Raw genomic sequence first — 16,445 nt, 5'->3', positions numbered from 1 at the left:
TGAATCAAAAAAATGATAATAATTTTAATTCAATTAGTAATAATGATAATAGAGGCTGTATAATTGAGCACTCCAAAAGTAAGTGTCTTTTAAATGAAGAAAATAATAAACAAAGATTGTGTGCAATAACAGCTAAAGAAAGAATGAAGAAAGTAAGGCAGGAAGAAACGGAGGAGAAAAAAATAATTAGGAGAGCGAATGATAGGTTAAAAAAACGTAATAGACGAGAAACAGCAACTGAAATTGAAAAGAAAAAGCTCCAAAAAATAAATTCAGAGGCTAAGCGATTTTTGAATAAAAGAAAGGATAAGAGTTGTAATTCTACTAGTAATAATGACAATAAAGGCTGTTTAATTGAGCACCCCAAAAGTAAGTGTCTTTTAAATGAAGAAAACGATAAACAAAGATTGTGTGCAATAAAAGCTAAAGAAAGAATGAAAAGAAAAAGCTCCAAAAAATAGACTCAGAGACTAAGGGTTTATTGAATAAAAAAAATGATAAGATTTTTAATTCAACTAATAATAATGATAATAGAGGTTGTATAATTGAGCAACTAAGGAAAGAAGGAACAGAGGAGCAAAAAACAATTAGAAAAGAGAATGATGGGTTGAGAAAACGTAATAGCTCAGAAGCAGAAATAGATTTAAGAAATAAAAAACAAAAACTTACATTAGGAGTTGCAATTATGTCTTTTGAAAATTTTGATGAATGTAAATTTGAACAAAATTATTTGGGTTTGTTGAATGTTAAGTGCGAGTTTTGTGCTGCATTACAATTTATGTGTGAAAGACCACTAGATAAAAAATTTAGTAGTTGCTGTCATAAGGGAAAAGTAAAATTAGATGATTTAAATGATTATCAGATTTATTTACGTAATTTATTAAATGATTCCAACTTGGAAGATAAAATTTTTAGGAAAAATATTCGTTCTTATAACAGTTCTTCTGCTTTTGCCAGTATGGGAGCTAAATTAGAAATTCCTAAAGGGTATGGTCCTTATGTTTTTCGTATACATGGACAAGTGTATCTTAAAACATATGCTCTTCATCCTAATGATGGTGACAGTTTAAAATATGGTCAGCTGTATATTCTTGATACTAATGAAGCTGTATTTGAACGATTAAAAAATGAATCGAATAAAAAATGTTCACCACCATTACTGGAAGGAATAGATAAATTATTAAGAAAGGTTAGTCCATTTGCAGATGCCTTGAAAATGATGAGAGAAGTAGAATTAGAAGAAGAAACTAGAGCGAAATTGGAAAATAAACCTATAAGGGATATTCAAACGTGGATCAAACGGGATAGATCATTAAATCAAAGTAAATTCAATGTACACTCTTGTAATGAAGTAGCAGTTGTATTTGTGAGTGAAAATGGTAAACCTCCAGTGGATCGTGATATATGTATACATCCAAAAGGTTCTGAAAGTATTCCCATTTCTATTCTTAGTGCAAACGCTGATCCTATGATATATCTTTTAATGTTTCCTTCAGGTGATTCAGGATGGACTGTAAACATTAAGCAAATTAATAGTGTTCGTAATGTTACTGCTTTACAATTTTATATGTATTGCCTTTCTTACAGAGGAATGTTTAATCCATGTACGCAAATGGGAAAATTAAGTCAACAATTTATAGTTGATATTTGGTCAAAAGTCGTAGCTGGACGCATAAGTTTCATTTATAAAAATCAAAAACAACTTCGAGTAGAAATGTACTGATGATTAATGGATTATGTACATAATAAAGCAAATAGAGAAAATGTAAAACCAGGAAGAATAATTATTTTACCATCAACATTTACTGGAGGACCACGTTCGTATCAACAATCTTTTATGGATGCCATGCGATTAGTTCAAGAATTTGGAAAACCTGATTTATTCATTACAATGACATGTAATCCAAAATGGCGAGAGATTAGAGAAAATTTTTTGGAAGGTGAAATTGCGACTGATCGACCGGATATTGTAGCTAGAGTTTTTCAACAAAAGGTAAAATCGCTTATGAGTGAATTAAAAGATAAAAATATTTTTGGATCAGTTCTCGCTTATGTGTATGTAACAGAATTCCAAAAGCGTGGATTGCCACACATACATTTAATTTTATTTTTGGATAAAACTTTTGCGATTCGTGATGCAGAATCTGTAGATAAAATAATATGTGCAGAAATTCCAGATAAAACAAAAAATCCAGAACTTTTTAAAATTGTAAAACAATTTCAAGTCCATGGACCTTGTGGAAAGCAAAATATGAATTCGCCTTGCATGAATCTGGAAACAAAAATTTGCGTGAAACATTATCCAAAACCATTTTGTTCAGAAACAAATTATGATTCAAAAAACTATCCGGAATATAGACGAAGAAATGATGGTAAAAAAATTATTTTTAATATAAAAGATGGAACAATTAAATGCACTGCAGCCAATTCGATGATTGTACCATATAATCCGTATTTGAGTAAAACATTTGAATGTCACATTAATGTTGTAGCATGTGGTAGTATAGGTGGTGTGAAATACTTATTTAAGTATTGTTTTAAGGGCCATGACTGTGCAATGGTAGGTATTAAAGATAATAATGATTTAATGCACTATGATGAACCTCAACATTATTTGAATACACGTTATGTATGTCCACCAGAAGCAATGCATAGATTATTCGAATTTAATATGCACGAACAATCACATGCGGCATACAGATTAGCTGTGCATTTACCTAATTAACAAGCAATATGTTTTAAAGATGGAATGGAGCAAGAAGCGATTGATAAATATAAAAATACAACGTTAACAGCATGGTTCGAATTAAATACAAAAGATCCTGAAGCACGCCAACTTTTGTACTCAGAAATACCATATAATTATGTATTCGTTGAATCATTAACCACTTCGGCGGCATGGCGTTCCAATTGGCGTTCCATGAGTAAGTGGCAGAAGCGGCACAAAATGCGAAAATGGCGTTCCTACTTGAACTCGATTTCAAAAGTCTGTAGTCAAGTTAAACTTGCCAAAATTGAATATTCTTATTATTTAAGATAAATGAAGATGAATAGACCAAAAAAAATTATTTTTTGGAGGTGTTAAATGGTTTTATAAAGGTTTTAATGTAGCCAATTTTTAACACTTTTTACGAATGGCGTTCCAATATTCACCCAAAATAGTTCACAATATTGGACCCGCCTATTTGATGTTTTGAAAATCAATTTAAGATTCATAATCTTAAATAATAAAAAACATTTGGTTTGGTAAACTTAATTTGTTTACAGAGTTTAGAAATCAAGTTTAAATTGGAACGCCATTTTCGCATTTTTTGCCGCTTCTGTGACCTACTCACGCGACGCCAATTGGAACGCCATGCCGCTGAAGTGGTTAAAAACTTGGGAAAGAAGAAACAGAATGACAAAAACTGTAATTTCTCGAATGTATTTTGTCAGTCCAAAAGATATTGAAAGGTATTTTTTAAGAATTTTATTACTATATGTACGTGGTGCTAAATCGTATGCAGACATAAGAACATATGAAGGTGTCACATACAGTACTTTTGTAGAAGCTGCCAAGGCAAGAAATTTAATGATAGATGATAATGAATTAGATAATTGTTTATCTGAAGCTGTAAGTATGAAGTTTCCTAATGAACTTTGTCGTCTGTTTGCATATATATGTGTATTTGGATTGCCTGCGAATGCTGTTGGTTTATGGAATAAGTATAAAGAGTATATGGTTTTTGATAATAATTTACCTGCAGAAATTTCAATACAAAAATCGTGAATTTTAATTTACGAAGTACTTAACTTTCATGGGTTTTCCTTACATAAATTTGGTTTGCCAAATATAGATCATAAACTTCTTAATGATTATAATTTTGTAGATTTAGAAAATAATGAATTAGCATTACGATTGTTGAAAAAAGAAGCTGTTATTCTCATTGAGAGGTTAAATAATGATCAAAGTCAAATTTTTGATGAGGTTATGATGGCAATACATAACAATGATTGTAAGAATAGGTATATTTTTGTCGACGGACCTGGAGGAAGTGGAAAAAGTTATTTACATAATACAATTATCACTGCTGTTGAAAGTGAAGGCTTGATAGTTTTACTAGTTGCATGGACTGGTATAGCTGCAGCATCTTTTAAAAGGTGGTCGAACATCACATTCTTTGTTCAAGTTTCCTATACCAATTAATGAAAATTCAACATGTAATATAAGTGGGAGGTCAAAAGAAACTGAACTTTTGAAAAGTGCCAAAATTATTATTTGGGACGAAATAACAATGGCACCTAAATATGCTTTAGAAGCAATGGAATTGATGTTAAGAGACATGACAAAATGTAAGAAACCTTTTGGAGGTAAAGTTATTTTGCTTTCAGGAGATTTTCGACAAACTTTGCCAATTGTTCCACACGGCAATCGTACTCATATTGTTGAGGTATGTGTAAAAAATAGTAGATTGTGGAATCATTTTCAAACTAAGTCTTTACATTCTAACGTTAGATTAGATAATAATCAAATCGAATTTTCAAACTGGTTATTAAATGTTGGTGATGGTAAACCACAAAGTACATTTGAAAGAGAAAATGATGTTTTACAAATTCCGCAAGATATGATTTCGAATAAAAATTTAATTGATGAAGTATATGGATCCTCAATAAGTCGAAATGATTCGTCTGTATTTTCATCTTGCATTCTTTCATTAACCAATTCTGAAGTATTAGACATGAATGAACGCATTTTGTTAAAATTAGAAGGAAAAGAAGTAGTTTATTATAGTAATGATTCACATGTCGATGATGATGACCCAAAAGATATAAATAATATAGTTCTAATAGAATTTTTAAACAGTTTAACACCAGATGGTTTACCTCCTTATAAACTATCATTAAAGGAAGGATGCATAATTATGCTTTTAAGAAATATGAATTTAGTTCAAGGATTGTGTAATGGGACTCGATTAGTTGTCAAATCTTTATTAACAAACGTAATTTCTGCAGAAATAATTACTGGAAAATATAAAGGTGAAATAGTATTTATTCCTCGTATTGATTTATCGCCATCACAAGATGTATTACCTTTTAAAATTGTAAGAAGACAATTTCCAGTTAGACTTGCTTATGCAATGACTATGAATAAATCCCAGGGTCAATCATTTGATAAAGTAGGAATATATTTGCCAATTTCAGCATTTGGTCATGGTCAAGTTTATGTTGCTGGTTCTCGAGTAAAGTCGAAAAAAATCTAAAAATTCATGTTATTGGTTCTGCAGCATAGAAGAATTCAGAATATCCACATAAATTATATATAAAAAATGTTGTTTATCATGAAATACTTTTATGTAATGCTATATATGAGGCATTTTACGTGAAATGTCCTAAGTTGAAATTTCAACTTCTTGAAAAAAATTGAAACTCGAGGAATTTGTTGTTCTATCAAGTAGAAATGTGACCCAAAAAATATTTTTGATTTTTTCGAAAAATTGGAGGGGGTAGAGGGGGGTCAATTTGACCAATTTTGCCAACATCGGCTACTTTGTGAATTTTTTCTGAACATACTTGTAATGGGAAAAATTTTTTAGAATATGTTTCTGAAAGGTTTTTTCGTCCTCTTTCCAATGGTGTATTTTATTTTTTAATATTTTAAAAATTTACCCTAATTTTTGATAATTTATATTTAATTTTCAATTTCCCAAAAATCGGTCCGTTTTTTTTTAAATAAATTATTGCAAACGAAAGCTGAGGTTTTTTTACTATCGGCATGTAAATTTTCAGAATGCCCTTTTTTTTTGTTTTTGAGTTATTGAATTTCAAAGAATAAATTGCGGCGCGCTGCGTCGCGGTTGCACTGAGCCGCGTGGCAACCCATGGCAACCGGCGTGAGACGAGGCGCCCGGGACGCTGCGCGCCGCAATTTATTCTTTGAAATTCAATAACTTAAAAACAAAAAAAAGGGCATTCTGAAAATTTACATGCCGATAGGAAAAAACCTCAGCTTTCGTTTGCAATAATTTATTTTTAAAAAAAACGGACCGATTTTTGGGAAATTGAAAATTAAATATAAATTATCAAAAATTAGGTTAAATTTTTAAAATATTAAAAAATAAAATACACCATTGGAAAGAGGACGAAAAAACCTTTCAGAAACATATTCTAAAAAATTTTTCCCATTACAAGTATGTTCAGAAAAAATTTACAAAGTAGCCGATGTTGGCAAAATTGGTCAAATTGACCCCCCTCTACCCCCTCCAATTTTTCGAAAAAATCAAAAATATTTTTTGGGTCACATTTCTACTTGATAGAACAACAAATTCCTCGAGTTTCAATTTTTTTCAAGAAGTTGAAATTTCAACTTAGGACATTTCACGTAAAATGCCTCATATACATAACTATATTAAAAATGTTGTTGATGATGATGATAATTATGATAGATTGCTTGAACAGTTAATTGCTGTCTACTATATGAAAAAGTAACTTAATAATTAAAGAAATGGTATACATTTTTTAGTGGTAATATACATTTTTTTCAAAAGCATAAAATTTATAAAGATTTAAAAAATTTTATTACATTCTTAAAATAATGGTAAAATTATAACAAGTTATAATTTTGTTTATACTTCTTTGGTTTAAGGGCATAACAGTATAATTAAAATCTGAATTTGCGAAATAATTTTAATAGTCATTTTAAGGGGTAAGGTCACTGTAGATACTTCCAAAAATTGATTTTTTATTAGTTAAAAAATGTTTTGAACATTAGAGAATAAAGAAAAAAAGGGTTTTATATGAGTCCAAAATCGATTTCATTGAAATTTCGAGTGTTTATATGTTGCCTATACATTGACGTGAACGCGACGTGCTGACGTCACAATGTTGATCAAATGGGTGATGTTAGCAAGCGTTCACATCGCGTTCTCATGGAACGAAGAGCCAATTTTACCGTGGATGCTGGGCCCCTTCGGAACGACTACCTGCGTCGGTTGACTACTTGATGAGCAGAAACTGCATAGAAGATAGTACAAATACAGAAAGATGTTTTTATGGTGCTGGAATTGCAGATTAATGGTAAACATTTTTTAATAGTAAAAATTTTCACTTTTTCATAAATATGTATTATACATTTTAAAAGTTTAAAAGTTTTTTTGTCGAAAAATGATTCTTTTTAAAGGATTTTGATTTTTTGCAAAGTGCACAAAAATTAATATTTTTTAAAATCCCTACGTGTTTATTTAGCTATTCTCATGTAGATAATGAAAAAATTTTATATTTTGTTCCAGATTCAATTTTGCACCCGCGTGCCGCGAAGCTCTTCAAAGGAAAAGCACTTTACAAAAATTGTCTGTACTTTCGCCATTTTGTAATATCTTTTATTGTTAATTTGTATTCTTTTATTTAAATATAAAACTAATCATATTTCACATAAATATAATTGTATTCCTTTTCCTTATATCAAAAAAATTCTTGAAAACAGGCGCTTTTATTACATTTACAGTGGCTTACCCTTTAATAAAAAAATGGAACTAGTGAGAGTTACACTGACTCTCAAATCTAGGGTTTCGTTTAGAAAATATACAAACACTTTTTATTTATTCATTAAATTCTCATTTTTAAATGTGGTTGCTTTAATTTTATCAGTAATAACTTTCTTCTTTATATTTACTGATATAAACATTTAAATGTATTTTTTTATTTTTTTAGAAGCTAAATTTTTCTGTTATGAATTAAAATTTTTTCTAAATGTAGATTTATTTTTAATGTCAGATAACTCAAAAGTATTCCTTTTTTTATTTTTTTAAAAGAGAAGAAAAGATTAATTTTTCTCTCTACTTTTGAATAATGATAACAATTTTATTCATTTTTTAGTGAAAAATAAACAAATTATAAGGTTTTTAACTTTGGAATGATAAATTTAAAAAACCTACCTCAAAATGTTAAGAAGGTTTTCAAAAAGTTTCAGAGTGGACTTGACAAGTGTGATGGGTTTAAGTTTATTTTTATTTATGTAATTTATGTCAATTTTGTTAAAATTTATTTTAGAGTTAATGATTACACAGCTCAACAAAAAACGAAAAATTTTTGCACCTGGGTTTATATAATGATTTTTCTATTTATTATTCACTAAAATAAAGGAAAAATAAACATATTCTTTTTAAAGTTTGCTTTTGTAGCAGTTGCAGATATATTAAGTACGTTTTATTTCTTGAGTATTGATATGCAAAATATATTTTTACAAAAAAATTTTATTGCAAAATGGCTGCTGTGCAGCATTTTATTGGATGGCATCTGTTTTTTAGGGTTCCATAGCCGGACAACTTTTGATTTGGAAATAAACCAAAATGTAATTTTCTATACATCAACAGCTATCGACACACGTGAAATTTTTCCGATAATTTGATTTTTGAAAAATGGTGATTGATTGAACAAAAAAGAAACAATTTAAAAAAAATCCACGAAATTGTTAATAAAAATAAAATTAAGTAATATAAAAAAAATCCTACGTGTGTCGATAGATGTTGATGTATAGGAAATAACAAATTTTCGTTTTTTTTTCTAAATAAAAAATTAAGTACGTTAGTTGTCTGGCCATGGAATCCTGAAACGAGACGCTTTAAAAAAAAAGGTTGCAAATCCACCATTTTTTAATAAAATTTAGAAAATATATTTATTTTGCACATCTATACTCATGCAATCCTCCTTAATATGAAACGAGTAGATATGCAAATTAGGTAAAGAAAGACATTCTTATTTATATTGCCCTTAGAGAAAGAGAGAAACCAGAGCCGGCGTAACTGGCGCCGTTATCTTTTGTGTTTCAATTATAAAAGTATATATATAGTGACTTTTATCTAAAGTTTTTCTTGCGATGAAGGAAGAAAGAAAATATTATTACCTGGGTCCCTCATTTACAAAGGCTATTGTTCAAGGGTTCGTATTGTTTGTGGTAATCCTTCGTAGGGTGTATCAACCTAAAAAGAAAGATTAAACATTTTTTTAAATTTGTAGTCGCATTAGCAGGATTGTTCCGTGCCAAACTAGCTCTAACTATTCTTGACCTATGGGGGAGTAAGGAACTCATATTTCAATTATTCCTAAATTTTGTGGAACAACGTAAATTTAATTAAAAATAAATTACGATATTCGTGTTCAGCAAGAATATAATAAAGCGTGATTAAAATTACGTTGATATTTTAGAAAAACAGGTGTTTAATAAAAATAAACTCCTAACTTCTCAAATGGTGTCAGATTGACTTACAATTTTTACTATCATTTGTTTGGTCGTCCATAAACAACGTAGCCCCATTTTTTGGGAATTTTGACCCCCCCTCCCCATGTAGTACGCTATTACATATATTAGCGCCATTTTTTCCTCTTGTCGCAATCAATTGCTTGACCCCCTCCCCCTCAAGAGGCTACATGGTTTATGGATGGCCCCTTAGTGTTAAGACACGAAAATATCATGAATGACGCGCTTTTTGAATAAGCCATTTAAGCATTACAACCACTAACTAACCTTGCCCCATCCTCCCCTACTATATCTTTTGGACGTTTATAAGAAAATGTTTAATTTTAACACAGCAATTGTTTTAACGTTTAGCATGTTTTTTAGAATTGTTAAAATTTCGACATCCATTCTTACATTTGTGGTACGCTATCAGATTAAATTTTCTAAATATTATAAAAAAAGAATGAAATTAGTGTGAAAAATACTTAATTGAAGTATTATTGTTTCTGTTTGACGATAACTGTTACTATTTAGAAATATGATACAAACCTATTTAAAAAAAAGTTTTATGAGAAATAATATTCAATATTATGATTTGTTTAATTTAAGAAGTAGACAGAAAATTTTCCAATAATTGTTAAGTAATCTATCCCTATTAATATAAAATCATATCGCCTCCGCCGCTGTTTCAGAAAGTTTTAAGGGACCCTTATAGTAGGGGGAACATAGTCAAGGTTGGCCCACTGTCAAGGTAGGTCCATCGTCAGAAACAAGTTATATTTGACCTAAATTCAGGTCAATTTAAGGGCAGTTTTAACCTACAGGCCAAAATTACTCAAAATTTAGGTCAATTTTAAGGGCAGATTCAACCTATAGGTAAAAAACTAACAAACTAACCCCTCTGCCCTCAAAATTTAAGTCAATTTTAAGAGTAGTTATGACTTAAAGTTAAAAATTGACAAACTTATCGCTCTGCTTGCAAAATTTAGTTTGACATATTTTTTAGCCTATACATGAAAAAAGCAAATTAATTAGGATTTTTTAAAAAGTCGTACCCTTATATTAAAGTTTGACGTAATTTTCGACCTATTGGTTAAAAGAAGTTTGACCTAAATTTCAATATTAAGTTTCAATCAATAAAAGATGTTATAAATTGACATATTTTTTAAAAATTCTATTAAAATTATTTTTCTGTCCTCAAAATGTACTTTAATTTTAATGGCAGTTTTTTCCTACAAGTTAAAATTTGACTAGAAATCTCCCTCTGATCTGATATTTTCTTAAAATTTAGGTCAATTTTAAGGTCAGTTTTGACCTACACGTCAAAAATTGACAAGAAAATTCCTTCTGACCTACTGTTTCCTCAAAATTTAGGTCAATTTGAAGGTCAGTTTTGACCTACGGGTAAAAATGAAGCCCACAAACGTCTATTATTTTACGTCGAAATCTTTAGTCCGTCCATAAATTACATAATACATTTAGGGGGGAAGGGGGTCAACAAGATCTTGCGAACAATAGGAAAAATGGCGCTAATGTATGTAAAATATCTTACGAGGGAGGAAGGGGGTCAAATTTACCCAAAAAATGACTTACGTAATTTATGGACAGCCCCTAATGGCCCTTACATTACGTCAACATTTATGTCAACTGCAGGTAAAAAGGGGCCCAATAATACTTTTGACACTGAGAAAAAAGAATTATCAAATTTACTATGAGGAGTGTCAAACTTGAAAAAGTTGACACTATAATCACTTCCGTAAAGTAGAATTCTCTATTAGTTATCTTTTTTAATATCTCCTGTTATAATTTACTCTAACTCATTACTATGCCATCATATTAAGATAACATGATTTTAAAAATTAAAATAAATATTAAAAATAGTTAGGGGGTTGGCGCGCAGGGGGGCGAAGCCCCCCTAGTTATTATATAAGACTATGTTAAAATTATGCATAATTTGTTAATCTCTTTTTTAAATGATATTGAATACATTGGGCACAATTAATTAAAATTATTGCAATATTTATTTATTTTCTTATATTATTTTTAAGGTAATCAGGGTTCTTATGTTATGGCAGTTGCGCCCAGCAAGTATTCACGCGCGTTTGTTTTAGCTATTTAAATTTAATCCTTCAAAGATAAAATATTTTTAAAAACTATTTGTGTATTTTTAGAGTAACAGGGTGAAGATTTCTGAAGTAGCCCCCTGATTTGCAATCATGTAATGAAATTTGGATTTAATGTTATATTTATATACTACTATATTAGAGAAACATTAGCTATAAATATTTTTTAAAAATTCAATTGTTATAGAAAGTTATAAACAAATTAGTTTTTGAGTAACATTTTTGAAAAAAATTTATATCTGTGATTGCTATTATTGAATTTCAATGCCCATTTGATGCCCATTTGATGCCCCTGATTTGCAATCATGTAATGAAATTTGGATTTAATGTTATATTTATATACTACTATATTAGAGAAACATTAGCTATTAATATTTTTTAAAAATTCAATTGTTATAGAAAGTTATAAACAAATTAGTTTTTGAGTAACATTTTTGAAAAAAATTTATATCTGTGATTGCTATTATTAAATTTCAATGCCCATTTGATATTTTATACAGAAAAATATAATCTTTATAATAAAAAAAAACCGAAGAAAAAATTTTATTTTTTAATAAAAAATTAATTGTTTTTAATAAACAATTTAAAAAATGACCATGTTCTGCGCTAGCTAGCAACTTTTTTCAAAAATGTATCAAAGCTATATAGATTCAAGTTCATTTTGCAAAAATAAAAAATTAGTTAGGTCCATATTTGTCCAAATGGCGTTTATTTGTTTATAACGGTGAGCGAAATATGTCGCGAATGACTTTGGGTCAGAATTTCTCAAACGGATCACCTAGAACTAAAAAATTTTCTTTTTGAACCAAAATAGTTTTTTTTACTCTTAATATGGTTAAGAAGAATCCCTAAAAATAATAAGCCAAAAAAAAATTTTTTGTAAAAGTTATTAACAATTGAATTTTTTAGTACTGCTAAATTAACAAATTTTTTTCTCGAGTACTAGTTGACGGATTTTAAAATTAAAATATGAGTGTTTTTCGTCTTGAATTGCACTATTTGAATATATTTTTTGTTTTTTTATTTTTTATAATTTTTTATATAAATTGTTAATAAAATGTTAATAAACAAATATGTTCTTCACGTCCTAACAAAAAAATTATAATTGTATTCTATTCCTTAAATGTCTCCGAGTGAAAAACCGTTTCGAAAAAAAATGAGCCTCAATTAGAAAAAAAGTTATTAATTAAAAACTATGTACATTCTTTCAAAAACTTTAAAAATTTCTTAGCATAAACAATTACATTTGTTGTAAACAAATTATTTACTTTTAAAACAAATAAATGGCTTATTTCTGCAAAAAGAAAAATTATTTTTCGTATTTTAACGAGTTTAAAGTCATGTAATTAAATTAATTTAAAGTCATTACCTGTAATGTTACAGTAATATTACCATGTATTATTACTGTAATGCTATTAATAATATTACCAATACATTGCAATATTACTAATATTACATGTTATATTACAGTAATATTACGTTCTACTTAGGATATTGCAAAAAAAAACTGAAAATTGGATTTAAAATTTTTTTTTACAAAACTGATTTTGCAAAATAAAATTTTTTACATCAAATTTGCATAAAACTATAAAAATGTAGTCCAACTTTTTAAAAATCTAGTATGCAAAATTAATTTTGCATAAACTATGTATGAAGTTTCGTTTTGTTTAAAAAATTGTTCTAGATAAAAATATTATTTCATAAAATTTTGTCTCATTTATTAGGAGCCACTCAAGGATTTTATCTGTTAAGCGTAGAGACAGCCCTGAGTGCAATCCCACATCTGGCGATTTTCTTCTGGGTTTCCTACACGGAAAATCTTTGTTCAAGAAAGATTACAAAATTTCTTCAGGAAATGAAGATATGGAAAAAATTCTATGACTGTTTATAAATGTTTTGTATAATAAATGAAACTTTTCTTTATTTTTACGAAACTGGAAATAAATCCTTTTTAATATTTTAGGAAAAGGTATAAATGAAATTTCAGAAATAATTTCGGAGTGTAATGTATTAAAATTATGAATAATAACTTAATTAATTAACAATAAAATTAAAGGTAAAATATTACACAAGAAAACTTGTAACCTTTAAAGTTTGGTAGTGGATCCCCTCCTTCCTACTTATTGTTCAAGTAGTGAGGTGAGAATCTCTACTGTTTGGAAATAGTGGATTTTAGGGTTTTGGAATTGTTGTGTAGATGCTAATAAAGTTAAACAAATTTACAAAATAATGAGAATATATTATAACTTCTAAACACTAATACAATTATCTAAATTTCCCTTATTTACTTTATCTTAAAGATTACAATCTTTATCTTCTTTTAAGTATGTGATTCTACACAATATCTATTTTTTGATGCGTAATGTGTTTATGTGCATGTATTGTGTTTTAGTGTGTAAAACAACTTAGCTCACCTTTGTCATATATATTTATATATTTTCCTTTAGTTTTATTTTCTTTAGTTAATATCCTTTGTTTTTTAACGCGCTTGCACTTTAATTAATATTTCACTTTTCATTTCATACTTTTGTCACTTTATTTTATAACCATTTATTTATTCACTTATTTTATTACTTCATCTTTATCTTGTGGTCTATTATTCAGACCTTCAATTTAATTAAACAAACAAGGGCTTCGTACAATAACTTTATCTGGCACTATACCCCTAACTCTCCGTCTTGGTCACGCCGAGACACACAAGCAAATGCCCAGATTTCCCTGTGTCAATCGATTTTATTAATCGACATTACAGTGTTGAAATCATACTTTAGTTTATTGCACCTGCTCGTTGCCAAGCCAATTCTGCAAGCTTGCAGATTTAGGCAGTGGCGCGATCCGAGTTCAGTGACTTAGATGCACCACTCCTTATATTGAGCAATTTACTTTTCATATTTTCTAACTACTCCTCAAAAGGGTCAATAAACTGTTTGTCCAAGAAAAGGAATTTATTAAGAAATACCGTGTTTTATTCTTAGGTTTTTCACTTCAAATTGTGAAACTTAAAGGAATGTTAAATTCCATTAAATCTATTATTTATATAAAATTAGATTTTTATCCGATTAAAATACTTTAGATTTAAATATTCAAAAAGAAGAATGTCCCTTTTGTGAAATTAAAAAGGGTTGTATTTTGTGTAAATGTTTTTGTGATGTTTAACAAAATCTCATGTTGCGTGTAATTGTTGCATGTAATTTTAGTTTAAATATAATTAAAAAATGTATTAACAATATGAAAAGTTACGGAGTTCGGCCGTAACACGAAGAATGTTTGAAATAATTCTACATTTCTTTCAAAAGATTTAATAGTTCTTTATAATTCTTTTGAAAGTATTCAAATTTTTTGTCATATAAGATTTCTATTTCTGCGTTTCTGAAAATTACAAAACTAGAATAGAATCGTTTGATGCGCAGTAAGCACTACGCAAGTACATCTGTGTGAGTGGTGATTAAGACCCTAGCCTAAACTGACATAACCGGCAAACGATAATGCCCTGACTGCTTGTTTATTTTCGTTTTCTCCATCACACACGCTTATATTAAATTTTAATTTTAACATTTTAAATTGTGACTTTTAATTTGTAAAGGTTAACCAGAATTGGCCTGATAAATCGAAGCCATAAAAAAAGAAGAAGAAGAATTTGTAAAGGTTGAAAATCAATGATAAAAGTGAAAATTTTTCTAAACATACAACTCTGTCTCGTAAGTATATTTTTCAATACTTCAAGTAATATTTTTTTGTAAATGACATGTACACGGAAAAGTTTTTGGGCGAGCAGACGTCTCTCACTCGCCTCCCACAGAAAAGGTTTTCTGCTTTCTCTCTAAAGAGAGCTCTGATGCCCCACAAGAGAGCTCTGACGCCTCACAGTAGGAAAGCAGCAGTCTCTGTGGGTGAAATGAGCTACCAAAATGGGGCTGTCACTTTACCATAGGTACTGGTCACTCAGCGCCACCACAACAGGTACAGCGACTCGCCCAAGAACTTTTCCGTGTACTTGGTTAAGGGGACATTCCAGTTCAAAATGTCAAGAAAATCGATTTTTTTTGTTTTTATTTTAGGATTTTTTATACTGTCAAGAATGCTCTCCTATAATATTATTGCAAAATTCGAAGTAAAACAAAAGTTATACATCCTTATTCTTCGCCATATCAAAGATGTTTTTGTATGCGGATAAGCAATCGAATGATTTAAATGTTTTCTCATTTGTATTTTTTAAAAAAGACAAACAAAAATGTATTTGATGTTGCTGATCACAAATTAGATATCAAATTTTCAAAATTAAAAATGGCGGATCCAATATGGCGGAAAAAGAAATTTTTTTATTTCGATTCGCGTAACGATTTTCAAGCAAATCCAATGATTTTGAAAAAAAATGTCCGACATATTGGATCCGCCATTTTGAATTTTAAAAATCTGATTCCATATTCGTAATTAGCGACCTCAAAAACCCCCGAGTAACGATTTCCAAGCAAATCCGATGATTTTTTTTTTAAATTTCGAAACTTATGAACAAAAACTTTAAATGCGTTTTTCTCAAAATGTCTTTTTTTGATCTGGTAAGAGTGATATCTCGAGTTCTTGTGAAGCGATTTTAAAAAATCAAACGGCTTTTGATTCAGCGTCATCATGTCTATAAGTGGAACCTCAAAAACTGGAAAATTTCCAACTCCCTCTTTTTTTATTAGAGAAATTCGGAATAAAAACACCTTTTTTTGCATATTTTGGGAAAAAAGTACTCTAAAAAAGAGGGGGGGAAGAAAATTCCACTTTTTTGAGGTTCCACACCTAAAGAAATATCTAACGAAGAGAATGTCACTTCGTTTTTGTTTTCATCTGTTTTAGAAAGTTTGGAATCGATCTTACCACTGAAAATGGGCATTTTCGAAAATGGCGTATATCGCCGCCATTTTGAAATAAAAATGAAAATTTTTTTTTTTACAAATTCTTAAATAAATTATTTATTACATGTAAAAGAAATTTTTTAAATAAATGTCATAGTTATTTTAATAATATATACTAAAAAAGCCTTCTTTTTGCCTGTTTTGAACTGGAATGTCCCATTAACGGATTATTTGAAAGTGCTAATAATGAATTGATGAAATTCATAGTGT

At 29.1% G+C, this 16,445-nt stretch overlaps 2 protein-coding genes across 2 annotated transcripts; both read left to right on the top strand.

The window, feature by feature from the left end:
- Window positions 1–1,729: 1,729 nt before the first annotated feature.
- On the top strand, window positions 1,730–2,725 carry LOC122510566. The gene has a single exon (XM_043625320.1). The coding sequence runs from the start codon at window positions 1,730–1,732 to the stop codon at window positions 2,723–2,725; it is 996 nt and encodes a 331-aa protein (XP_043481255.1).
- Window positions 2,726–4,274: 1,549 nt separating this feature from the next.
- LOC122510565 (ATP-dependent DNA helicase PIF1-like) lies at window positions 4,275–5,240 on the top strand. Its single transcript, XM_043625319.1, has one exon. The coding sequence runs from the start codon at window positions 4,275–4,277 to the stop codon at window positions 5,238–5,240; it is 966 nt and encodes a 321-aa protein (XP_043481254.1).
- Window positions 5,241–16,445: the final 11,205 nt, after the last annotated feature.

This window comes from Leptopilina heterotoma, unplaced genomic scaffold (genome assembly GCF_015476425.1).
Source record: "Leptopilina heterotoma isolate Lh14 unplaced genomic scaffold, ASM1547642v1 Lhet_70, whole genome shotgun sequence".
NCBI lineage: Eukaryota > Metazoa > Arthropoda > Insecta > Hymenoptera > Figitidae > Leptopilina > Leptopilina heterotoma.
This window is presented reverse-complemented; position numbering and strand designations above follow the sequence as displayed.